Below are 21998 nucleotides of genomic sequence, written 5' to 3'. Positions count from 1 at the left end.
GTGTTGCCATTTGACAAGAACTTGACTGTGTAATGACCTTCCAACATTCGAATATCAAAATAACGTTAAAACAGCTAGCAACTAGCTTTACTGTAGCGCCATGTACTGGTGAGTTACAACAAAGTACATATTATAAATCTTCTTCATGAACAAATTAAGCGTCAAAATCAACAAATGTCAACTATTACGGTGATCGGCCCAACAGTGTAATAATTTGAACTAGCAACATTAATTTTAAATATTAAATACTCAAATAAATAACATATTATTATAGTAACCGTTATGATTGTACGATTTAAATTGAAAAACTAACAATGCTTTTATAGATACATTACTTAGCATATTGTTAGTGGAGGTTTGAAAAAAAGGTGGTATAAAAATAAAATTGCCAATTTATTTTTAATTTAGTGTATTATAATACATAATTAACCGCTTCTATTACGGCCCAACAACACACACATTTTAAGCTTTATATGGATTGTTTTCTATAAATAAAAAATGACTGATTTCACTTCAACTTTTATAAAAACCAATATGAATAATAGTGCAGAATTAATTTTCTCCTTTGAAATACATTTAATAGTCATAAAATTATATTTTACATAGCCGAGGATTTTTATACAAATTTTATGGAAACGGACAATTAGAAAACAATCCATTTTTAACAAAAATATATATCTCGTCTATACGGGTATATACTTACTTACAAATATAGGATTATACGTTAGAATACCTCTTGAGTAAATGGTAAATCCACTTACGATAATTAGACAAATATGCTTGGGAATAAATTGTCTAATTATCTAAGTTAAGACTTTATACCGCTAAATGAATTATCAAGAAGCTAAGTATAACGTGCTCGTGAACATTCTTGTAACATTTGCTTGATATTGCTAAATAACAGAAGTCTACTTTATACTATTAGTTTAGTTATCTAAGAATATTTTTTAAATAACACTTATTTTAGCTACTGTTGTGATACACCCAAACAGATTACTTATTAGAATACGATCGTTCCTATATTCGTCATAATCGTAGAACAATGACGGATACCTTGTTTTGTTTGTGTACACCATAGCAACCATATACCAGTTATTTAATCCACATTAAAAGATAATGTGTAAGTTTTCTGTTAACCATAGACATAATCTATGGTCAATAGAAAACTTACACATTATTTTTTACGATCAGTATAATCCCGTTCAGGAGTCGTCTTCGTTCTACAATTTTAACGAATTTAATTTCATTTACTTATTAAAAAATCCATCTCGATTGTATAGACTACAATATTTTTTCATGTTTGCCGTAATACATAGTAGGTTTTAATAGTATTGTCATTGGAACAAGAGGTAAATATATTTTAAGTAGAAAACGCTAATCTTTTACTGACATCACTACAGTTAAAAAAATATGGGTGAATGAACGCACCTCGTGAAGGCTGACACTGGACCCGAGATTAAAACGAACACAAATAAATAAAAAACATAAATGAAGACTTAAATCATTTTATTTATTTTATAAATAAACTAAATTGGATATCTAAAGGCACGACAGCTAGCGTATAACAGCAAAGGATATTTACATAAAAGATAAATGATTGAATAAAATGTACAACTTAACAATTTCCATGAGTAAAATAAAATAAAAAAAGAAGAATATTTCGCTCTTAAAATAATATACTACCCGTGCAAATAAAGACTGGGCTGAGCCGCCTCGCGGTGCCGCCGCCTGCTCACGCCGCCGGTGTGAATAGAGATAGCGATAGTGTGCGAGCAAGAGGAGAATAGAGGCGTCATACCCCGTCCCATACTTTATCTACGCGAGTATTCAAAATAGAAATTCCCTATACAACTATACAGCGAATTCCGTCTAAAACATATCAGTCGAATCCACTATAAATCACAGTATAAATTAATCATTATGGCTGAGCTGTAATTATAAAACGATTCATACGGCAAGTCTTTATTAAAACCTGATATTTTTTTTTCATAACAGCGGATACACAATTTTAATAAAATATTGCACAATAATACTACCGAAATCTGCTTTCATACATTCAATTGCAAATGATATTATATATCATTAATTTTTAATCTAAACCGAATACTAATAATATTCATAAGTAAGCTATAGGGAACAAAGTACTTTGATACATTTATTAGACATTTGAGCCGACACCGTAAAAATACAATTTTCTTAAGATATATATTTTGTTGTTAAATGTCTAGTAAAGGCAGCAAAATAAACATCTACTATGTAAAAAGGTTACATATTTACACAAACTACTGTGTCTCGTACTGAGTTTTGAACGTAATCATTAAATTCTATACCTAATATATTGAATATTTTAATAAACAGCTACACGTATTACATGATCAGTAAATATGTATCTTAAACAACAATTTCATTAAGCAGTAACATTAATTTGCCATTTAAAAATCACATTACTACCATTTTTACAACAACTATATTAGAGGTAAATAATAAAATTTAAATGGCAACATTGTAATAAACTAGTTACGATTGAAAGCACTCATAAGACAAAAATAATAAGGGATTAATACTTCGAAATATATGACAGTCTTATGAAAACAATAAATATCACACCAATAATATATGACTGACTTTTTATAATTTATTATAGTTTATATATTTTCAAATTTCTCTTTGCAATTTTTAAGAAAATACAATAATCGATTTATGCTTTAGTGGTGTTAACAAACAATGTATTATTACGCAACTGTTTACAATAGACATATTTATTATATATAAGAGCGATTTTATGAAGATACATAATAGCAAATAAAAACCTGGCAACACAGTAAGCACCTAGCACATGATCGACAGCCATATTGTAAAATGTACACCCGTAATATCTAATTTTATAACAATCTAATACAGTAACTATACATAAGTTAATACGTTACATTTAAAGGTTGCCACAGATAAAAAAATATATCGTAATCTGCGATATCACTTATTTAATATATAAGTAATTTTTTATGAGTTTTATGTGTAGCAACCTTTGTAATTAGCTTTTTTTTCTTTAACGTGATTTAAGTTAGATATAAAGGGAATAACATTTCAAATTTCGACGTCCTAAGTGAGATAAGTTTTTAATTATTTCAAACAGACCTATCGAATTTAATATATAAATGGCTGTACCATATCTCATTACGAAATCATAAATGCTGACTATGTCAAAAGGTAGGAATGAAAACTATATTATATGTTAAACTGTAGATAATGATACAATTTTGTACGTACTTGGAATGTGATGTTTAGTTGTTTTTTTTTTTTTTTTGGTAAATAAAACATATAGCTACGCACCGTTTCATAAGAATTTAATTTTATTTAAAATAATTAATTACAGAAGCGAGATGACTATAATTGTAAAATTTCCTATTAAATTAAAAGTTTAAGAAGAAGGACAGAATATATATAATATATAATTATAGATAACTTAAATTCAAAGCAGAACTTAAATCAATTTATTAATTTCATTTATTATCTGTTTCTTTTCAAAGAAACGCTATGATTCAATTCGTTAAAAAAAAATGAATTGATGAAATATTGTATATTTTATGTGAACACCTCATAATTATGAAATTCGACATAATCTAGGTAAAAAAAAAAATATATGTAAGAACTACCTACCTGGTTCACAAGTCAGCTACGATACGATTACCGTTCAGAACCCTTCTAGTAAACCGAAACTAAGCATGTTATGTATGTACATCGCTGAAACACTACGTCACACACATTTGTTATCTGTGACAATTATAATCTGTGACTACATTAAGTAAACATAACCTCACGGAGCCGCGCCGACGTTGCTGCAGGGCGAGGTTCCGAGCGGAAGGCCGGTCGAGATTGTATTGATTGAAACGATAAAATATTATTAAATATGTTTTGAGCATAATCTATAAAAAAGCCGCATTATAAATAGCGTTGCGAATTTAATTTTGTGCCAATATTTATCAGAAGACTTTGATAGAAAAGTTTAATATAATGGAGAGTTTTCGTTGAATTCCAATAAGCAAAATATTTTATATACGATTATCAACTCAATCTCGAAGGCTATAAGAACTCAAACTCTTATACGACACGTGACGTTTAACTGAACTGGTTGGCGGGCTGCGGGGGGAGGGCCGGCCGCATGGGGGGCATGGCTCCCATCGGCATCATGGGGGACGAGTTCATTCCCATTACCATGGCCGGTTGTTGCTGGAATTTACGAAAAAATAGTTTAAATTACTTATATATTTATATACGAAAAATTGATAATGAAGTTTTAAAAAAATACCAGTATCAGTTTATAAAACAAGATGGCGCTCAACGGCAACATGAGATGAGATACCATGACCGACTGCTAATCAGTTGATTAAAAAAAAAATACTGTCGTCACATATCTATTTTATTTTAGAACAGAAAGATAGGAAAAAAGTACGCGTTCAAAAAATCCACACTAAATACATTTCAAAATTGAATGCCAAGAATCATTCAATGATTTAAAATAGATGAATGAATGAATTGTGTAAGAACATAGCACACATGATCGTAGCCATGCTGATATCACACACGTGCATTCAACGCATTCGGTCATAGAAATGTACTTTACCTGAGGCGAGGATACGTCCTGTTTAAACAAATTAACAATTTATAAGTTCAGTTCGACTGATCAAAACTTTAATCGAAAAGTTTTAGCTTATTAATTATACAACAAATTCTTATTAAAAAAAAACATAGCTCTAATATTTCTAACGGTGGAAAGACTGTTCGAACCTGGAGAAAACTAATAGCAAATAAAAACAAAAAAATAGCAACTTACCAGAACAAAATGCGGGGGGTGATACGTATGGGGTAATGTATGGGGCATTGGTGGCAGAGTCATGCCGGGACCCTGGAAAACGCAAAATAAAAGGGATGCTGGCATGCTACGGGGAGTTCGTTGCAAATAAGAAATAAAAATAAAAAGAAACAGATATTTGCAATGCAAGAAGCAACAGGAGTAGACGATGGACGACCACCAGAGCATTGACAACGAAAACAAAGAATAAGCGTTTTATTCAATAGCAATGTCGCTTGAGAATAGTTAAACATTGAAAATCGGTATTCCGTTTTTAAATAATGACATTTACGATTAGATTAGATATCGGTTCCTTTTCTTAGTTCAAAATACGACATAGTATAATACTAGTATAGATGCCACATGTGCTTTGGGTACAGATTACAACAACTAAAGAAAAGGTGCTTCCATCTAAGAAAAGTAAACTTTGTTCATTGGTTTGTTCAAAGTACACATAATTACTGGGTGACGCTGGCTAAGCTTACCATGGGTCGGTAGCCGGCGCCCGTGGTGGCCTGTATCGGCTGCGGGCTCCAGGCGGCGCCCGGTTTCGACGCGTTCTTGGGGGAACTCCACTGCATCGGTCTAGCACGAGACAAGCATGCGTGCATTGGGATTACATTCGGATGTTTAAGGTGTAGATTTCCCCCGAAAGGAAGCAGAAGAATAAATGTAACCAAAACTGTACCAAATTTTGTCCAAAGATGAAGGAAGTCGGGAGAAATCGGAGTCAAAAACATCAGAACAGACTAATCTAACAATAAAACACGTGAAAGCATCTACATGTAATCATACCCGTCTCGTTTCAACTACAACCGTCTTCGGAACTTATACTTAGCTGTGAATCTACTTCATAAATAATAATTCAAACTTATGTGAATGATCGTGATACTATTCTACTTATATTTAAAAAATAATCTACGGAAAAAATTATCTGTCAATTTTTTTTCAACAATATAAAAAAATAAGTGCACGTCGATGCTTTCAAGAATATTATTGATATAAGACGTTTTACTTCAAAAATTTATAAAACATTCTTATACATATAAATCTACATAATATTCCTCAATGATGATTTAAACCTAAAAAATAATGATTTCACAAAAACATCACTTGATAATGATCATAAGAATTTTGATTAAACTAGCTACTAAATTCAAACTCAACAATAAGCAATCTTCGGTACCTCCTATGAATGATATTTAAGTTAAAATTCATCATAGAACATTCCAGATAGACCAAGACTCGCATTATTATATTTTTGACAATAAAATTCAAGGACTTCATTATTGTTGTCCAAAATCTGTCTTACTTGCTTCTTTTTAGCCGACAATTAGAAAGAGATAGCAATATCTTTAGTCTCGTCCGAACTAATCTAGTTTAGAGATTTTGTACAACACAATAGGCATCAATAGATGCCTCAAAAGAGGTTTTGAATTTTATGAAAAATTTAGAGAAACTTGGTTTACACACTACAAAAGTGACTACAATTTTGATACTCACTTCTGAGCGGTGGCTGTTTTGTTGATAGTGAGGTTGTTAGCGAGCTGGGCGAGGGACGAATCGAGGTCACCGGTGAGCACTTTGCCCGGTTGTTGCTGCGGCTGTTGCTGTCCTGGAAATTTTCAACACCACTATGACGAACTATTTAAGATTATTTTTATAAGTGATTAACTTTACGCTGAGTCATACAACAACAAATATATATTAAACAATAAAAAAAAAATTAAAAAAAAACTAATAATAATAATACTTTAAATTGCCAAGTTTTGCCATAGATTAATAACTATTAAAAATATAAAATAATGGATAATGCAGCTCGGGATCGGATGTTAAATGTTGTCGGGGTACAATTAAACATCTCACCATGCTTGGTTTACAGTTAAATATATATACAATATTTCACAAAAAAATAGCTTTAGCTCAACAATGTAAATAAATAAAAAACCACGATTACTTAAAAAAAAAAAACATGTCTGAAATAAAAAATAATAAACAAAAATGCTATTATTTACAACACAAGGATAAAATGGCTACGAAATTTACAAATATTTACAAAAAATATATATTATTAATGTTAATGGCGGTGATGCGCAGTGCGGCGAGTACACTAGGAACAGATCGTTCAAGCGCGTGCCCTGGAAACAAGCTAACGAGGCTAATTTGACGAACCATCGCCGGTTTTATGTTCAAAGAAGAATATCTTACACTTAAATACAATTATATCATTTTTATTTCAAGGGAAACTGAATTCTTGTTATTAAAATTTCACAAAAGTTGCAGTATTAGTTCCAAACATATAACCGGTAGCTAAATCATTCCGTCTAAACACGTATCGAACCCATAGCTGCCATTGGCATCATCGGTTGCCGCGCAGGCGACCCGAACATCATCGGCTGGGACGACATCGGCATCGACATCGACATGACGTCACCGAAAGGCTGCGCTCCCATCGGCTGAGGCTGCTGCGTAATCGGTTGCGATTGGTTCTGTTTCGCCGGAGATCCTCCGAGGGACATCCGCATGACGTCTTCGAGGTCATCGAACGCGGATTTGGGTTGCGGATTGGGGGGAGGGGGACGGGCGGGGGAGGCCGTCATCGGTTGCGTAGGATCCCCCATGCCCATGAACGGGTTCGCGGCGGCTTGCACAAGAATATTCTAGATCAGTACACAGATAATCTAGAGGGTACATCATTTTATAGCAATACACAACAATCGTACAAATTACCCATCACCAAAGAGAAGAAATTACTTTTAATTAAAATTGCAATCAGTGGAGAGTCGTCATGTGCCTCATAATATGTCACAAAATTTAAAAAAGAAAAAATGAAGTATGAAAAGTCACAGAGATTCAGTTCGGCGCGATCACATGAGGACCCCCGCGCTGCGGACAGAAAGCGCCTCACCTGCGGAGTCGGTGTTACTGAAAACGTTAGTGAAGCTAGCCTCGGACACGAACGTGGTGTTCTGCGCGGCGGCCGGGAAGGCGGCGAACCCGTTGCTCTGCCACGCGGGCGCGGCGGGCTGCGGCGCCGCTAGAACGGGCGGGCCGGCTCATCGCACGCGCGCCGGCCGGGCCGGGCCGGGCCGGCGAGCGGCTCGTTTTTTTTATTTTTACGTCTTTGTTGACCTTTTTATACTAAATTACTCGGTTTAGCCTGATTTGTATAAATTTTAGCTAGCTTTATATTTTTCTTACGAAGATATTAGGTAGATTACCACTACACTGGTACTATTATTATTATTCTGAACACAAAAATAATGATTCTAATAAAAGTTCCTGAAATTCGTTTAACCAGACAAAATTGAGCTTCATAAAATATAGAGGAGTTTTAAACATTCGAATTTCTTTACAAGTACAGTACTTAATTTCTTCTTTAAATTAAACAATCAAAAATATATCATTATATTTGTATAACTTACAATAAATAACTAACTCCACGCTTTTAACGTTCGTGTAATCTTGAAGCGAATAATGTATCTAAATCTATTAATTTATACCTATCAGAAGGTAAGCAAACCTATTGATTCGATCAATTTACTTCAGACGTTGTAAACAACAGTACAGTAACAGTAACACTAACGGGAAGTGGAAAATATGTATAAACGCATATCTGTCGGTGTCCAGGTGGTTTTTAAAATTAATAAATTTCTTAGATATAGTGCAGGGGGTTTACTGAAAGCGGGTGCTTTTATTATACAGTGTTCGTGTGCAACATATTTAGAATGTCCATATCAACAATTTCAACCTCAAACATTATGCAGGAAAGTTCATTTTCCTGAATTTTGGACAATTTCTGACATCGACATTTATTTTGAAAACGTGCGTCCAGTGCGAATCGTTACGTACGGAAATAGTTAGATCGTCATATTTCATAACGGCAGGTGAATAGATCACAACGTCTACATCCTACCCGAAGAGGTCCCGCTCCCCGTGTAGTTTTGGAATAGTTTACAGGTCGGCCCGACGGGGCGGGCTGCGAGGAGACTCACCCGCGAACATGTCGGCGAAGGGGTTGCCGAGCGCCAGCAGGTCGTCGGACGCCTTGGCGGGCGCGTCGGCGGGCGCCGGCCCGAACAGGTCGGCCGCGCCCCCCGCGCCCGCCGCGCCCGCCGCGCCCGCCGCGCTCGCGAACGGGTTGCTGGCCGCGCCGCCCGGCGACTGCACCTTGTTCTGCGACACACGCAGCGGAATGTACTCCCTGAGCGCCGCTCGGGCCGCGGTCGAGCCGTCATAAGGCGAGCGCATACTTTGACACATTTTGGAGCACACTGCGCTCCCCCACAGTGGAAATGAGAAGTGATAAAAATCTACATCTGTTCAACCGCGGAGGCGCGCCCCTCCACTTTAAATTTTATCGGCGTGCATTAACAAATCCGTAATCCATAACAATGTTATAAACGCGAAAGTAACTCTGTCTGTCTGTCTTTCACGGCCAAACCACTGAAGCAAATCTGTTAAAATTTGGTAAGAAACAAGCTTGAGCTCCTAGGAGGACGAAGGTAACTTTTTATGCCTAGCAGCAGACATCCAATCCCTACAACGCGAGCAAAGCTGCGGACGACAACTAGTTTAATTTAATTCTTCTATATTTATCTTTGCATTAGTCATCTCACGCACACTAAGACATGTTGTAAACACGAGCGTCACACAACCATTAATGCACGTCGACAATAAATTCAAGATCGCGCCTTCGTGATGTATCCAAATATATCCTATAACATAAAATGAATAACCAAATCCCAATGAAAAGAACGGCATCACAGTTCCAAGAGCTGAATACATACAAAATGACATTTTCGCAATGATATACAAATAGCAAAAATATGAACAGTTGAGAAAGTTTTATAAGCCTTATAAGCTCTTTTAATTAAGGTCAACTTAGCACAATCGATATTGGCAATCGAAAAAAAAAGTAATTATAAATCCATCTCAACTTAACACATATACAGGATGTTGCAAATATGATATAAACCTTACAAAAAAACGCTTGAATGAACCACATCGTACCCAGAGACGAAATAATGAACGTTATAATATATAAAGCTAAACATAGTGAAGCGAATTTCCCAGACCCACGCGACGACACGGCCTTAGAACAAAGCTATACCCGATATGAGACAGAATCTTACAAATTGCTCCGATATCTGAGTTACGTCCTCCTCACCGGTCAATTCTACGCCCTGGTATAATTGTACCTGTGAAATTTTGCATTTTAATTTATATCTAAAACTATATCTCAAACTGATACAGTTACCAGCTAATAATTATAATCTTTAAGTATTTTTTTTTTCGGTAGTACCGCCTGTATCATTATATCATCTTAAAATTCGGTACATACGACTTTGCATCTCTAGAAGGATTCAAGAATCTCTCAGTAGTTCGCCCCACCGCGCCTACTCGGGGAACTCAAGAGCTACAACGGCGCTATCTCCAACGCAGACGCCGCCTGGCATTACCTTGTACTGGTTCATGGCGGCCTCCTCCTCGGCGAGCGCCTGGCGCCGCAGCGAGTCGTCGATGAACAGGCCGCCGTTGTGCGTCTGCTCGGCGGCGTGGCCGAACGACGTGGACGTGGACGACAGCGCGCCCATCACGCTCGCCACGTTCTTCTGCGCGCTGCGAGGGGGGGGGGGGTCGTTTAGTGATTCGGCGCTGAGCACATATATATTCTTATTTAGTTTTCTTATAGATGAGCAGCCTGCCCCCGTTTAAGCTATAAAATAACATTCTACTGTCGAATTTTACAAGTGGTATTAGGATGCTCGTTGGCTTACCTAGCAGTCTGTGTGGGCGTGTTAGCCGCGGAACCTTTCTTGCCTTCCAACGTCGCGAGATGACCCTCCAGAGCATCGAGCAGACTGCTGGGCGCTTTGGTAAGATCTGGTATATCACCCTTGTCGATACCGACGTTTTCTGCTACCTGAAGAAATAAATGAAATATAATTTAATTTCGAATATAAGTTAGTAATACTAATATGTAATCTAGTCAATTTTGCTTCAAAACATATAAAAACGCTTATTAGATTTTTTTACGAAGGCAAGTCCCTTCATGTTAAATTATTTATCGGCTTTAATTAGATTGAGTGAAATAAGCTCATGCGTACGGAATATTTAATGTGCGAGTGACGACTAAGACTACAGATAGCAAAAAAAATATCGATTATATTAGTTAAGTTTATTTTATTAAAACCGATAAGTGTACGCCTTCGTCAGTGAACAGACCAATATAATATAATAATCTGTAGCACTGTAAATTTCGAAAATTCCAAATGTTGAAAGGATGACGTATGACGTAGATTGACACTCGTTGGTACCGTTAGCAAAGCATTACTATCGACTATTTATTTTTGCATAATACACGCGTGTCCTACACATACGATCAATTGTTTCACTAAATACTAGTAAAGTTAACCAGAGTCCGTTATTGCGTTGATGCTAGTAATATTTAACAATAAAACTGGTGTTATATAACTACTGAAACTGACCTTCAAAAACTCTCCAACTCTATCCATCCTGATAAGGAATTTCTTATAGAGGTCGAGAGCATCCCGACAGTTCTTTTTGTTCATGTCAAAGTACTTCTCCAGAAGATTGATAATGCCGTCATTGTAGCAAGCGAACAATCTGCGGAAAAGAATCCCAAAATCTTATAATGTGTCAGAAATAAAAAAAACGTTTTTAGTTATTCTTTCGTGAACGCTACTTTTATACGTTTTTCCTTACCAAAAACAATTTTATAAGAACACGTGGAATTTTATATGATCTATATAGTTTGTTTTGTAATAAAAAACAATGACTTATGTTAACATGAAATTCATTTTATTGGATACATTCTTTGGCACGAAACGGAAGATGAATTGGCTGATGTCACCCAGTCGACCATTTAATAAACTGGCCAGGCGTTTCATTGAATGGCTAATTTATCTAGTTAGCTGCGACATAAGTGCAGGACCTCTCAGCAGATCTTACCAGCAAAACACAGCAGTTTTGCTGGTAAGAAGTAGCTCACCTGATGAGATCTCTAAACAGCAGCATGAAACACATGTTGATGACACCGTTTGTGAGATCGTTGGCGGTGCAGTCGAACTCGAGTAGCCCGTCGAGCTGGGCCTGCAGCACTGGCAGAGTCTTGAGTAACTTCTCCGCGTTCATCATGCGCAGGGAACCTTCCTCCTTACTGCAAACACGGTTCAATTTTCAGTGTCTCTATTTCGATTAATTTGAGATTATTTATATTTAACTCACTAACGCTACAATAAAACCTTTTTAGGCGAGATGAGGAAAAGTTACTTAAAAAAAATATTCTTCTCTTGTGATTAAGTTTAGAGCTTTATACCACGTACTGCTCTATTGTGGATTAGTGGATACATATATGTTAGAATTTAATTGGGAAGCAGGTTTCCTCGCTATATTTCCCTCAACGTCGAGCTCAAGATGCATAATTCACATATTAATATAAACACATATGAAGCGCATTCTGTATTGTTGTGCCATAATTGAACCCGCAACCTTCAATTAAGATCAACGTGTTGCAGCCATCTTCTCTATTTATTAATAACCATGTTATGTTTATACATTACATATACATTAGCAGCCGTAAATTTCCCACTGCTGGGCTAAGGCTTCCTCTCCCTTTGAGGAGGTTTGGAGCATATTCCACCACGTCGCTCCAATGCGGGTTGGTCGAATACACATGTGGCAGAATTTCGTTGAAATTAGACACATGCAGATTTCCTCACGATGTTTTCCTTCACCGCCGAGCACGAGATGAATTTTAAACACAAATTAAGCACATGAAAATTCAGTGGTGCCTGCCTGGGTTTGAACCCGAAATCATCGGTTAAGATGCACGCGTTCTAACCACTGGCATGTTTATAAGAAAATTATAAATTGTAAATAAACTCACCCCCTTTTCACCTTGCAGAAGTCGAAGGCAACCGTTCTATAGGAGAGTGCCTTCTCGTTCAGGTATTTGGCGTATCGCCGGATAAACGGCGACATATCATAGCCTAAAGTTATACAGACTCATTAAACATTACCATACGATTAAACATTACAAACACATAATGAGGTTTTGCTAAATGATAACTTTTTTTACTATATTCTGTATTACGTAAGAATGAACCTTCGAATAACTAAATTTAAATTATAAAGTTTGAATTATGAATACGGGGATGACATATAAAAACTCCATGGAAGCGTTTAGACGACACATAAGAACATAAAAAAAAAACAAATCCGTGCAATGTGTACGTGCATATTTTATCTATATAAGTGCATAAACTTAGGTGTACCTACGACCTATATAAAATGACAAGGTTATTGCAACTATTATGAGTCAACGAACAATTATCTGCTGTTTACATTCAATTGGCATATAATTTATTAGATTTACGGCTTCATTAAAAAAAAAATAATTACTTTATAATATCACTGAACGTAATTGTAAATATATATAACAAAAAGAAAATAATTTCAAATATCTGACTAGTGAAAAATTATCAATCATATCAATTTAAATAAAAAGTAGACAAAAATGTCTAACCAAAGTCAATGTCTGATTTTCTCAAAATAGCATTTTCGAAAAACGTAACGGCAAGCACATACATACCTACAAATAAATTTGAATAATAAAAACCACGCAATAATGAAAATTTAAAAAAAGAACTCGCCGATGAGAATTAAATTTAAAAAAAGAATTAAATTAATGGGCATAAAAAAAAAACAAGTGCAAGACTAAGACATTTGCACCCACATCCAAAGCGTGTTCTGCTTCACACATACGAGCACATAACAAAGCGGCCATATTGTTTCAACTCACCGATCCGGGCCCCGGCCGCGCCTTCCCGTTGCGATAAGAAATTCAAGTTAGAAAAGGATATTTGATAGTGAATATGTGAAATTTTCAATCAAGTACGGAAAATTTATGTGCGGAAACCAGTAAAATTTAAAGCGCTGTCATGCTCACACATTAATATTCTGTAGAATTAAAGAAGACTCTTTCAACTACTATATTCATTTCGATTTGCTTTCAATATTTATCACAACGTAATTTGTGGTGTCATTTTACAAGATTCATAAGAAGGAATTGAACGTAACTAACGTTCAAATTATACTGAATCAAAAAAAAAAGTTTCATGTTCAAAAAATTAAGAAATAAAAGTAATCGTTTTTTTTATTCAAATGCAAAGCGATTCATTTGTTAATTTGTTTTAACATTTATGTTAAACATAAAAACATAAATCGGCAATTTTAATACGAGTATTAAATAGCATAATTATGTATTAAAACTTTACATAATACTAAACTGGTTGCACATTGTATATGCATCATAATTCAATGAAACGAAATTGTAATTATATAAATATAATAACCAACTAGAATTTAGTCAAAGGAATATGCAGTTATCGACATGCAGTGCTTAAGTTTTTTTTTTTTTAGATATTACGTAAGTGACAACAGATCTTGTTTATACATCATGCTCAAGTTATACAGCCAAATGTAAATATTATTTTAATTCCATATTTAAAATATACTTTAATAGAACAAAACTGACACATATTTAAGGAACGAAAAATTTTTCTTTAACGATAACGATAGTTAAATAAGAGGTCAAAAAACTCTTCCACTATAATGTTGTATCTAAGTACATAGTTACTGGTTTCCAAGCACGTAAATATTAACATTACTATGATAAATAACAATGTATTCAATAACCGTCGGATAAGTAAGACCAATGAATCATTAACTACATAGTAAGTGTGTAATTAATTGCATTTTTGTTCGTATTTCAACAATTACAATGATTAATGCTGCAAATATAATATTAATGAATATTCATTGTTTTAATTTAGTGGCGCTAAAATAGTTTACTATATACTCTCGAATAGGGTTGCCAGACACTAAAACAGAAAACTGCAATAGTTTAAGCCGGACGTATGAGAAATATTGAAGGTTTAAAAGCTTTGGCGCACTCTAGGACAGGCCTATGTCTAAGACTTGATGATAATTATCTGACAATGATATTGCCTTAATAGTCAGACTTATTATTTAAATACTAAAATTGTTTTAAAAACTCCACAGTACGGTTGCAAAATTAGACATCGCTTTTATAATATTCGGAATTACCTCGTGTGACTGCATTGAACTCAGTGCAGTATGCTGACAAAAAGCTTAACAAAATCCGCTCGGACAGATATCAAAAACCCGAACACGTCCGGCTTAAACCTGGCAACCCTCCCTTGACTTTTTTTTTTTAAGCTGCCTCGCATTTATTTTCGGATAAAGTCAACATTTCATAATCTATCTATATAATAAAATCATCAACAGCAATTTATATCGGCGCTGATTTCAAATAGTATAATTATTAATAATACTTTGATAAATACAATGTATTCAATTTCCGTCGGATACGTCGGATCAATGAATCGTTATCTTTACCATTATTTTAACTCAATTTAATGAAAATAATTCGTATATAGAAAACAACATAATGAAACATTCGTTATATTTAATATTGGATGTATTTCTCCTTGTCAACGAGAGAAAGTATAAAAGCCCCCGAGGGTATTATTAGTATTACGTTTCGACTTTTGAGATCTGCTCTTTTAAAATAACCGACAATATTTATCAATAATATATTAAATATATCGTAATTAATAACGCAGAGGCCAGTAGCAGCAAATACATATTAAATATATAAAGTCCCTTTCAGAACTATTGTCTAGAAAGGTGGAAAATTAGTTTATCTTTAAGGTTTTCAAGCCGCACTCCGCAAGTTTTAATCAAGACTTGAAAACTTTTACTGTAAAATGTTCTCAAAATTCTATAAAATTATTTCAAGCACAGATTTTTCGTATCAAATACACGTACATAAATACGAACATAGCATTGAACGTGTACAATAATAAATACTACACAATTGTTGTCTTCAATCTTTTAAATCGCTAAGAATCATAAAGTATATAACTTATACCATTTCTATTATATTATAATTGCGAAAGGAATTATATATATATATAAATATATGTCTAGCTGTTACGCTTTCACTGATAGACCATTGAACCGAATTTTATGAAATTTATAATAAATCTTGAGCCCCAAGGAAGGACATATTCTTTTATATAAATCTACGCCCTCCAACACTCAGGCTAAAACCAGTCTTATATACATATTTCTATTTGTGTTTGAAACAAAATCCATCAAGGATTCGAGCAAAGGACAATTAAATTCAATTACTTGAAATCAGGTTAAGTATAAGATAAGATACAAAATTATATTATTATTTCGTTTAGAATTAATATCGATATTTAGTAACGGATCAAAAAAATTTATATCATCAACCTTGAAATAATAAAAACGTGTCATCTAATTAAATTCATACAATTATATCATTTTTTAATATATCACATTGAATCATTCATGAAAATAATCTATGACTTTCGATGGAATATATATATATATTTTAATTTAATGTATTCATAATCTATTAGTATGTGATTTGTATGAGTGTTGATGCGTTTTTAAATTAAATATATCTATTACTTCTATATATGTAATCTAGTCCCTCTCTCTTTAAAATGCCGAGGACTCGGTTAGGTACTATTTACTCAGTATACACGGTTAATTAATAAGTTAGTATATTTACTACTAGATGTAGCCCGCGGCTTCGCTCGCGTTTTTGGGGTTGGTTGTCATGTGTTACGCAAATAAAGTAGGCAATGTCCTTCCTTGGAGTTCAAGTTTGCTTCATACCAAATTTCGTCAAATTCGATTCATTAGTTTGGCAGTGAAAGAGCTACAGACAGACAGAGTTACTTTCACATTTGTAATATTAAGTCTATACTTAGTATAGATTAACAACGATCGATAGAATATATTTAAAAAAAAAACTATTTACGTGCTTTTATTAAATACCTCTCCAGTGATGTACTTTGAGAGTTTAAGAGAATGCGCGGAGATCGTAATAATTATTTTCAATCGATACGAGTATTATCCTAGCTAGGAGTACAGCACTTAACCTTACCTGTATAGAATTGAATTGTATAAACCTATATTTGTAACCAATCAAAATATTCTTCATTCAAGTAGGCACTTTTCATCATCATGTCACAGTGTTGAATTAAATCTAGAGCTACCACCGGTCCGGCAAGTAGATTCTATCGATAAGAATCGACAAGACCATGCGGTAGTTGCCTACTCTTTTCTACCATTTTATTAATAGTGGTTACACAATACAACGGCGAATCTCTGTCTATTATGAATAAAATTTTATTATTATTTTAGATTTCGTTTTGAATAAAAAAACAACAGAACCAGTGGGTAGGTATAGATTGTGTTTCACGTCATTGTTTTTTTTTTTAATCTTTCAAATCTCCGCACAGATAAGTTTGTATGTATATGTTTTTATGTATTTGTTTATTATTTCAATAAGTTTAGAAGACTTACATGCATGTATAAATATACAATTTCGATATATGATATCAATCTAGGCAACAGCACAATCGATGGTGTAATTAAACACAAGCTCGTCTTAAAGTTTAGAATGACTAATTAAAATTAAATTACTGTATCTCAACGACGAGTTTAGGTACACCCTATGAAGGTTTATGTAAAATCTTTATTAATAGTCTATCTATAACCCTTCGTCTTACTACCTCCATTGGTTAATACGATTAATTTTCGTCCAAAGGAACAGAATTGCGATTCACGAGGGAAATGTTGCATGAGTTCTTCGTAGCCATTTTTAATTTTCACTTGTATACAATTGAGTTATTAATGTAAATAATACTTGACGTATGTTGTTAAAGTAGAAAAAAAAACAAATTCCTTTAAATGATGTATATAATTAAACTATTTATTATTATGAATGGTGGAAGGACACGTCTAGTTCTCGGGGTCACGTTGAGTCGATGAACTCAGATATCGGGTCAATATGTAATTACATATAGTATAATGGCCGTGACTGGCGCCAAGGCATCTTGGCATAGGCTTTGAGCTGAATGACGTATTCGTTACGTAAGATTTTTTGAAATGAGGTTTCGCTATTATGCTTGTTTAATCTGTGCTGAAATATTTTTGACGTTATGATTATTAAGTAAGTTATGTAAAGTCTATTAAAAATATTGTTTATATGTTGAATTAAGAGCAAATTGATTTAGGATAACAAAGTTATTATAAAGCAGATATTGCTATATTTTAACGCATTTTATATCAAAAACTTCAGTATACAAGAATATTGTCTAAAAATACTAACAGATTGAAAAGTCACTTTATCATGTCATCTCCACAACATGCAACATTGCAAATGTTATAACATGAAACATTTCAATTTGACCTCTTTACTTTGTTCGAATGAGGTCGAATCGTATAGAACGTTCTAGAACATTTTAAGTTTTCTTGGCATATAAAAGACATTATTCCATATTTTTTTTTCATAAATACGTATTCTATAATAGCAAGATTTTTTACAGAATATTATGTTTAAATGTCTAAATTCGTTTATTCCTTTTTAAGCTGAAGGATACATCTACAAGTAACACGTGAAGTCCGCCAAAAGGTTAAAAGTCAAAATAAAATATATTCAAGTAGGCTGACTACTGGTCACGTTAAATTTCACGAAAATCATTTAAATTGACGAATAAAAAACAAACGAACGTCGATACACATTGTATTTGCAGCATTAATATTGATTATTATTATTAATAATAATAAATATATAAAAAGTACTTAATAAAAAGTAAACATACCTTGCACTCCACTTTTATCTAGGAAATTACTTAGTTGAAACGTTGAATTACTCGACGCTAAGTATTGTGTGAACCTCTGGAATTATACAAAAAATACATATTATTACATTATAATACTAATAAAAGTCATTGTAAGTGAAAATTCACTTGGAGGTAGGGCTTTGTGCAAGTCTGTCTGGGTAGGTACCGCCCACTCGTCAGATATTCTTCTACCAAACGCTGTATTGTCGTGTTCCCCGTTTTGTATCCGGTTGACACAAGGGACTTGACATCTCAGTTTAAAAGGTTGGAGTCGCATTGGTGATGTAAGGAATGGTTAGTATTTTTTAAAAGCGCCAACGTCTATTATAGAGGGTGACCCATTCGTCCATCCGTGTGCTTATATAAATGAAATGTTAATATTTAATACTAATGGTTGGTAAGACAAGTAGAGCACTAAATTCGCAAATATTCCACTGATAGTCTGTGGACACCTTTTCTTTTACGGAGAAGACTGGACTCATATGTGAGGTTGGAATGTGAACTTCACCGTAATTATTTTCATACAACTTACAAGTGTTAATATATGCTATACTTAAATATAGCACTAAACTATAGCAAAATATAGCATTCACCACATATATGACTATACTTTCGATAGACCTCGTCAGTCGTACTTCACTTATATATATCGGAGCGTGGTTACTTTGGTTGTTGATTTGGATAATTAATGAATCGAGTAGTTGGCAATAATGTTTGATGGCTGATTTACTTTTAAAAGTGGGACACCCCGAATGGAGTTGTAAGTGTCATGGCAACGCGAGTCGTTATGTTTTGACAGGCGATTCGAATGCGATGGTTGCTTGCAAACCCATTTGCTCTTTATCGAGAAGAATTATTGTAATCCTTTGATATTATTGTGGTGTACGATTATTGAATCAATTAATACAGTGATTAGACGATAATAAATACGTTTTATTTTGGGAATATCTCTATTGCACGCCCACTTAGTCTTACAAATGTCGGATCAATCCCCGAACCCAACTGTTCGGCATCCTGCTCCTCCGACATATATATACAACATAATGTTGAAATTTTTTAATAGGCCAATTTAAAAATATCTATGAAATTTTAAAATTATAGAAATTAATATCTATTAAAATAAAGGCTTCCATTTTTAAAACATTACAGTATAAATACATTTACATTCAAAGTTGCTTAAGATAACTGAAAAGTCTTAGAAAAAACTTCGAGCGTACAAATAATGGCACTATTTATTTAGTCTACCCTCGCATCATACTTCAGACGGATTTATAAAGGGAAGGACGAAAATTAAAGAGCCGAAGAAAAATCATCCCTATATATTAAAGCTGAAAACGAAGTTAAAAGTGTGATTACATTACAGTGTAGTCGATAATTTAAATTCTTATTGTGAAAGTAAATGAGTTCATTCCGGTTTTCACGCATCGACGTCTAAGCTAGTTTTTTTTCTACGTACATCGAACATCTACTACGTACGCATACAATTATTGTTACATATTTCTATACTGATGATGTAGTCCTGATCGTTTCTGGTCACCGTTGCCAATCTTAAGAGAGACCAGCCCACGCTGATCTACGCAACATATCGTACTAGCGACCCACCCCGGCTTCGCACATGCAATTTGGCAATAAAGAGAATTATATGATTATAAATTACATCATATAGCACTCTGGAATAATGTAGCTTACATCCTAGTGTTTTTTTTTCATTGGGTCTTTAGTTCCAGTGATTCCCCCTACAAACAAATAAACAAATTTAATCTCTTTCTAATATAATATTAGTTTATATAAACAAGTGTATGCGCAAATACAGCTGAACTCTGTATTCCCTAAATATCATAATCCGATGGGACGGCAAATCCGATAACAACGGAAAGGGTTCAGGCGCAGAACCAACGGCCATTAAGTGGTTCCAGAGGAAAGGGAGTGTACACATTTCCAACTTCCAGACTGTTAGTGAATTTTTCAATAGAAAAACACAATAACTTAGTATCGGCTCTACCATCGATTCAAAGCCGTCGGGATATATCTAGCTTAGCCGTTAAACCTACCTACAGGCGAGCACAAGTACTTTCGGGTCTTGTACTGTTAACTAAGGAGGAATATATGTATGTCTGTCTGTTAGGTAATGTTATCGTTTAAGTTCCGTTATTTGTAAATGGTGCAAGCTCAGCTTGTTTCAGAATCTGTCTTGAATTTATATATATATATATATATATATATATATAATGCAAAATATATTCTTTCTGCAATCCTTCTCCGTATAAATTCAAGTGCTAAATTTCGTATTCCTCCATACCTACAGTTTTCGTGAATACAAAGATTTTGCTTCACATATAAATATTATTACAAACCTTGCGTTGAAATGACAGAAACAAACAATCGTTATCAAACGACATTCTCATTTTTAACGTTTTATGAAGATAATAAATATTGCCTTTATCACATTACGATTCGAATCGAATCGATAATTTTATAAATACATCTCTTTTTTTATGGCATTGGTTGGCGGACGAGCATATGGGCCACCTGATGGTAAGTGGTCACCACCGCCCATAGACAAAGCCGCTGTAAGAAATATACTAATACTAAGATGTTATGTCCCTTGTGCCTGTGATTACACTGGCTCACTCACCCTTCTAACCGGAACACAACAATACAGTGTACTGTTATTTGGCGGTAGAATATCTGATGAGTGGGTGGTACCTACGGGCTTGCACAAAGCCCTACCACCAAGTAGTCATCTCGTTATATTGTGTGTATTATATGTAAACACGTGAAAAAAATATTCAACGATGCATTAACACGGAACGTGCGATTTCGAATAGATCGGTTGGCGAATGTTTATACATCACTTGTTAAAAGATAGAACGGGATAAAAAATAAATTTTACTATTCTTAGTATATATCAATATAATAAGTAAAAATATTAACGTTCTATTTATAAAAATATTAATTTTATTTATATACGCTTTAGTTTATGTTCGCAATGGGACCTGTGACAATACGTGATCACCTTCACTCATTAACAATGGAACTGCAAGAAATATTAACCTTCTTAAATCTACGATATAAGAAGAAGATGTCAGAAGGTGTACGGACGATGTAATTAGTTTATGCTTGCACAGACTACGTGTTAATCACCACCCGAACCATTCGCTCGCCGGGATTCCAAATTTAAATAAAAAAAAAATAGCAACGCGTCCAGAACATAAATATCGAAGTCATTTCTTTAAAAAAATCATTCACAAAGTGTAGTATTCTTATCGCATACATAATGAACTGCAGCGATACGTCATCCTATGGTAATTAATTTCTCCATTCAACCCAACTCGAGTTTAATTTCCGCAAATTCTTAGCATGTGTCACTATGC

General features: G+C 34.2%; 1 protein-coding gene across 8 annotated transcripts in view; it reads right to left on the bottom strand.

Annotated features, from left to right (window-relative positions):
* Nucleotides 1-1489: 1489 nt before the first annotated feature.
* LOC125071543 (phosphatidylinositol-binding clathrin assembly protein LAP) overlaps nucleotides 1490-21998 on the bottom strand; it is a 38388-nt gene continuing 17879 nt past the window's right edge. The window contains exons 3-18 of one of the 8 annotated variants that reach the window (XM_047681853.1): nucleotides 18604-18679; nucleotides 13677-13697; nucleotides 12762-12864; nucleotides 11865-12032; nucleotides 11341-11479; nucleotides 10630-10775; nucleotides 10312-10471; nucleotides 9985-10050; nucleotides 8845-9025; nucleotides 7758-7886; nucleotides 7191-7493; nucleotides 6353-6464; nucleotides 5335-5434; nucleotides 4832-4903; nucleotides 4622-4639; nucleotides 1490-4227 (exon numbers count right to left, since the gene is read on the bottom strand). In XM_047681853.1, the coding sequence (XP_047537809.1) occupies nucleotides 4117-4227; nucleotides 4622-4639; nucleotides 4832-4903; nucleotides 5335-5434; nucleotides 6353-6464; nucleotides 7191-7493; nucleotides 7758-7886; nucleotides 8845-9025; nucleotides 9985-10050; nucleotides 10312-10471; nucleotides 10630-10775; nucleotides 11341-11479; nucleotides 11865-12032; nucleotides 12762-12864; nucleotides 13677-13697; nucleotides 18604-18679 (1905 nt within the window). In that variant the 3' untranslated portion in view covers nucleotides 1490-4116. The remainder of the gene's footprint in view (nucleotides 4228-4621; nucleotides 4640-4831; nucleotides 4904-5334; nucleotides 5435-6352; nucleotides 6465-7190; nucleotides 7494-7757; nucleotides 7887-8844; nucleotides 9026-9984; nucleotides 10051-10311; nucleotides 10472-10629; nucleotides 10776-11340; nucleotides 11480-11864; nucleotides 12033-12761; nucleotides 12865-13676; nucleotides 13698-18603; nucleotides 18680-21998) is intronic. The other 7 variants (XM_047681854.1, XM_047681859.1, XM_047681857.1 and 4 more) reach the window with 7 other exon arrangements.

Source organism: Vanessa atalanta, chromosome 19 (assembly GCF_905147765.1).
Source record: "Vanessa atalanta chromosome 19, ilVanAtal1.2, whole genome shotgun sequence".
In the NCBI taxonomy this organism is placed as follows: Eukaryota; Metazoa; Arthropoda; class Insecta; order Lepidoptera; family Nymphalidae; genus Vanessa; species Vanessa atalanta.
The sequence above is the reverse complement of the archived record's forward strand: the minus strand, read 5'-3'. Positions and strand labels throughout refer to the sequence as shown.